General features: G+C 44.2%; 1 protein-coding gene across 1 annotated transcript in view; it reads left to right on the top strand. All coding sequences in view use genetic code 11, as the record gives it.

The window, feature by feature from the left end:
- Positions 1-2,542, top strand: part of EGR_07565 (Oxalate:formate antiporter) — a gene marked incomplete at both ends in the record, with an annotated part of 19,531 nt that extends 16,989 nt beyond the window's left edge. Inside the window, 5 exons of the mRNA XM_024496814.1 lie at positions 392-503; positions 959-1,081; positions 1,834-2,055; positions 2,164-2,257; positions 2,448-2,542. Of these exons, the coding sequence (XP_024348750.1) occupies positions 392-503; positions 959-1,081; positions 1,834-2,055; positions 2,164-2,257; positions 2,448-2,542 (646 nt within the window). The remainder of the gene's footprint in view (positions 1-391; positions 504-958; positions 1,082-1,833; positions 2,056-2,163; positions 2,258-2,447) is intronic.
- Between the last annotated feature and the right edge of the window lie 1,662 nt (positions 2,543-4,204).

Here is a 4,204-nt window from a genome sequence, read left to right as displayed (position 1 = left end):
GAGGTAGAGGGTGATCAAAAGGAAGTCATTCTCAATGAGTAAGTGCCTATTTGAATTTTTGGCATTTATGCCATCCACTTTTGGGCAGCCTTATTTAGCTACCGTGGTCGCTTTCAGTTGTAAAATTGATCTCGTTAAGTTAGCTTCGGAAAAGGGTAGTGTGTCCCATTTACCCTGCTTATGTAAGGCGATTTGTTTTTAGTACTTTTAACGAAAGACTATCATTTACTTCCTCAATTCAAATGATGAGAAAATAGAAGAGGATCGGATTTGCCTTCGCCCTTCTTTAGTTTAAACTTGATGCAAATAATGAAAGAGAATACCATAGTTAAGATTGTAACTTCTACGCATGGCAATGCTAATAAAGTTGGACTTTTTAAACTCAAAACAGAGAAGTGAATCTGTCGCCTATGGAAACGCTCAGGTGCCGGTACTTCTACTTCCTTTGGCTCCTGATGTTCTGCAATATCATTCCAATTACCCTTATTACTTCGGCCTATAAGGTAAGCGCCCTTTGTTGGCTAAGGAGGGGGCAAAGGGTCTCGCCATCAGTAGCAACATGTATTTGAGTTAATTAAGTAGCTAAGGAAATTGGAGTCACTACATCCATTTCTCTAAAGGGGAAAGCCATTCACTGTAAAAAACATGCTTTAAGTCAGTTTTCCAGCTGCTGTAATCAAAGCATGCATTTAGCTTTCAAATGTGTTTATAATTTCCGTACCAAACCATGGGACTGAATCGACCTTGATTGCTTTATGTCCAGTTTATTTGCAGCAAATCAGGCAATGGTTCAATGTCGGCTTCATCTCTCTGAGTGTAACAGGGTGGAACAAAAAAGTGGGCAAAACGAAAGTGCGCGTCTCACTGACTGGTGGCACGGTCTGCCACATGGGCAGGGAATTTTTTATTTGTGAGAGTGTGACCGTTTATCCACGTGGCGTCTCGCTCTCCCTTCTAGATTTTCGGCAATGAATACCTTGCAGATGACATCTATCTGACAACAATCGGCACCCTCGGTTCTCTCTTCAACTGCCTGGGTCGCGTTTTTTGGGGCTATCTGGTGGATAAGTTCTCCTTCAAGGTAAAACAACCGATGCAATGGTCTTCCTTTAATGCCCTTTTGAGAGTGTGAGTACAAGCTTTAGCTGCAAGTTTTACCATTTCTGATCGTAAAATCCATTAAAATCTGGTTTTCATTACGTTCCACAATATTACGATCCACTTTCAGTTTCGAATTTCATCTTAACGATCGTCTTGAAAAACCGTAGTTTATATTCAGAAGCTGGGTTGTTTGTGTCACCATTTTCACAAAAAGAGTGGAGTTTACATTATTAAAATGATTTGTTCAGGAAATTGAAGGGGTACATTTGCTACTGACCATCCGACTGACGTCCGTGTTAGATAAATCTAAGATGACACGTCGGCCCTCATACTTGTGCGCTTGTCCTGTTCCCACCTGCTCTATTCAACAGTCATGCAATGTCTATTTTGAGTAACCAATCAAACGAATGTTGTCTGTCAGACCTAAATTTCGTGGCTATGGTCAAAATTTTGAGAATGTACTCTTCCAATCCACCACGGTATCAAGATATTTGACCTTCATAAGTCAGACACCATTATTTTACCATGGGAACAACATCTATACCACCTAACTGTTTTATTTAACTGCTGGTTAAAATATTCACACCTGGATCCCATGTCACATATTTGTACCGTTAAACTCAGTTATGAAAGTCTATGTGAGTGCAATAAGTAACTGAGGCTTTTAGACTTGAGTTGTGCTGTCATTACTGGATTAACTTATCATTTGTGCTACCCCTCCTCTTTACACAGCTTCCCATCGGATGCATGCTCGTCCTCTGGTCGTTCTCGCTCTTCTGCTTCCCCAATGTCTTCGTTTTCGGTCCGGATGTAGGCCGCTACACCTACGGCATCTTTGTGTGCCTCATGTTCTTCTCCATGGCTGGCGTCTTCGCCATGATGCCTGCGGCCACGCGTCTTCTCTTCGGTCCTAAAAACATGGCCACCAACTATGGCATGGTTTTTAGTGCATTTGTAAGTTGTTATGGTTCCAATTGAAGGTGTGTTAGTGGCATCAAATTGCACACTGGTAGGCCTGTCTGAACCCTCCGAGTCGGAAACTAAAAAAAGTTTCTTTTGCAGTCCGTTGGTAGTTGTCTCAGCGCTTTTGCCAGCCAGATGGCTAAGGGACGATGGAATTTACTTTTCTACGGTTCGGCCGGCGTCTGCATTCTAGGTGAGTCATCGGCGTGGCCTGAATTTTCCCACACCATGGTGCTTAAACCAATTCACTCCCTCCTCACCACACAGGCAGCACGCACAATAGTCGAATTAAATTGCCACTTGTAGAAGCGATTGATGTGTCATAATTGCTTTCAAAGAGCTGAATTTGATAGTTCTGACGTCCGATTAATGTCTTGCTGCAGGTCTTTTCTTCCTGCTGTGGATCTTCGATCCTAAATTGCCAAAACGGCTTCAAGTTTTCTGCCCTTGTGCCAAGGTGGATCGTCGACGCTGCTAATAAACTCGTCGTATTGGTGTCGTCATTTGCAGATTTGCATCTTATGCTACAGATGATTCCCTACCAAACTAGAAAAACATAGCATACCCCATCTCCCCACTCACCCACCCCTTTCCCCTCATAGCCGTTTTCGTATCAAGTGGCCACCCTCCACATTTATGTGTTATCCTTTTCACCCCGGTTCCTAACTGGTTAGCTCACACGGCTCATATTTTAGCATGCTTTTACAAAATATATGTGTTACATGTTGAATTAAGCATTTTATACAAATAAACTTTTCCTCGGAATTCGTGCTATACTAGCTGTGAAGAAGGCTGCTTAAGGCTCGGTGGGTGTTTCCCAAACCATTGCGTGGGATACCAACTTGAGGCTACATTTCGGACTCACCCTTTGGAGAAGGGGACCTAGGAGTGCGTCCGGCTTGGCGACAACGCTACGGTTCGTTTAACCATTTTAGCATACCCACGTTTGTTGTTAGTCCACAGCCAACAGCACGATCACAGGTCAAAATAAGCTTAGCTTATGCTCACAGGTCCTGGTATCGTGAACGGGGTCATGCTATTTCCCATACATCTATCCAAAATCACCAAACCGGCCAGTCAAGGCAGTCAATCTTGCACGTAGTTAGCCCTGGTGTCAATGTTCAGCCACAGAGCTGCAGACGGCAACCGGGCTCCGTGGGGTTTGCTGGTGGCCACACGCCCTGCAGCCTCATTAGTCCACGTGCGGATGTGCCTGCAGATAGTGAAGGGCGGGGGCATGATGGAACCAGCTTGTTCAGAGAGACAAGGTCGGTTTTCGGCGCCGACGCTATTGATCCAAGCATGAAGGGCAGGTCGGCGTAGAGGCGGTACTACACGCAGTAGCGAATGTCAAGTACTGCGAACTCATGCTGTCATTGCTGACATGTAGGTGACCTGAGGACCGTAGGCCGGTTTTACATCCCCTTCGGCAATAGCCCGCAAATGCAAAAATCGGTGGAGACAAACAGGCCATCCCAATAGCCAAAGCGTGGAACTCCAAATCCCGGAGACCAGTAATACGACACCCGATTGGTGTCAAAGTGTCTGAGCGTGGCGGTTCAGTTCCCAGACCATGATCTTGTCATCCATTCGGCTAACTCAGTGCGTGCAACGTCTGCCTCGTCAGTGAGCACAACTGGCACCTGAGAGGGTAATGCAATGTTCAAAGAAGATATTAGCAATTTTGAAAATCCAGCTTAATCACCTTGATTACCAGGACGAAATAGCGCTTTTGACCAATGACATTGCGCCGTAATGGTCAAACACTGGGATATGCATATGAAATGTACTAGGGAACTAGGTAAAATGATTAATACATGAAAATTATTTTCCACTTTTAGCTACAAATTTCCAGTAAGATTCGAAAAATGCGCTTGAATATTTTCTCTTTAGAGTTTGTATTGTTCTCCTCGAGGCATTTTTGTCAGCGCCATCCAATGAAAATAAATGATTGCTTGTGCGCCCCAGGGCTGCTTGTCATTAGATCGAACAATGGCAGATTTACACGCATTTTTCGTTGGTTTAGACGATTTAAATTGATTTTGATTACCCCATTTCGAGTTACAGATTTCCAGCAGCATTCTGTCCATTCAAAAGTAAAGAGAAAGGGGGTAACCATCGCGGCATCCTAACTCAGCGC

Source organism: Echinococcus granulosus (genome assembly GCF_000524195.1).
Source record: "Echinococcus granulosus chromosome Unknown EG_S00081, whole genome shotgun sequence".
NCBI lineage: Eukaryota > Metazoa > Platyhelminthes > Cestoda > Cyclophyllidea > Taeniidae > Echinococcus > Echinococcus granulosus.
This window is presented reverse-complemented; position numbering and strand designations above follow the sequence as displayed.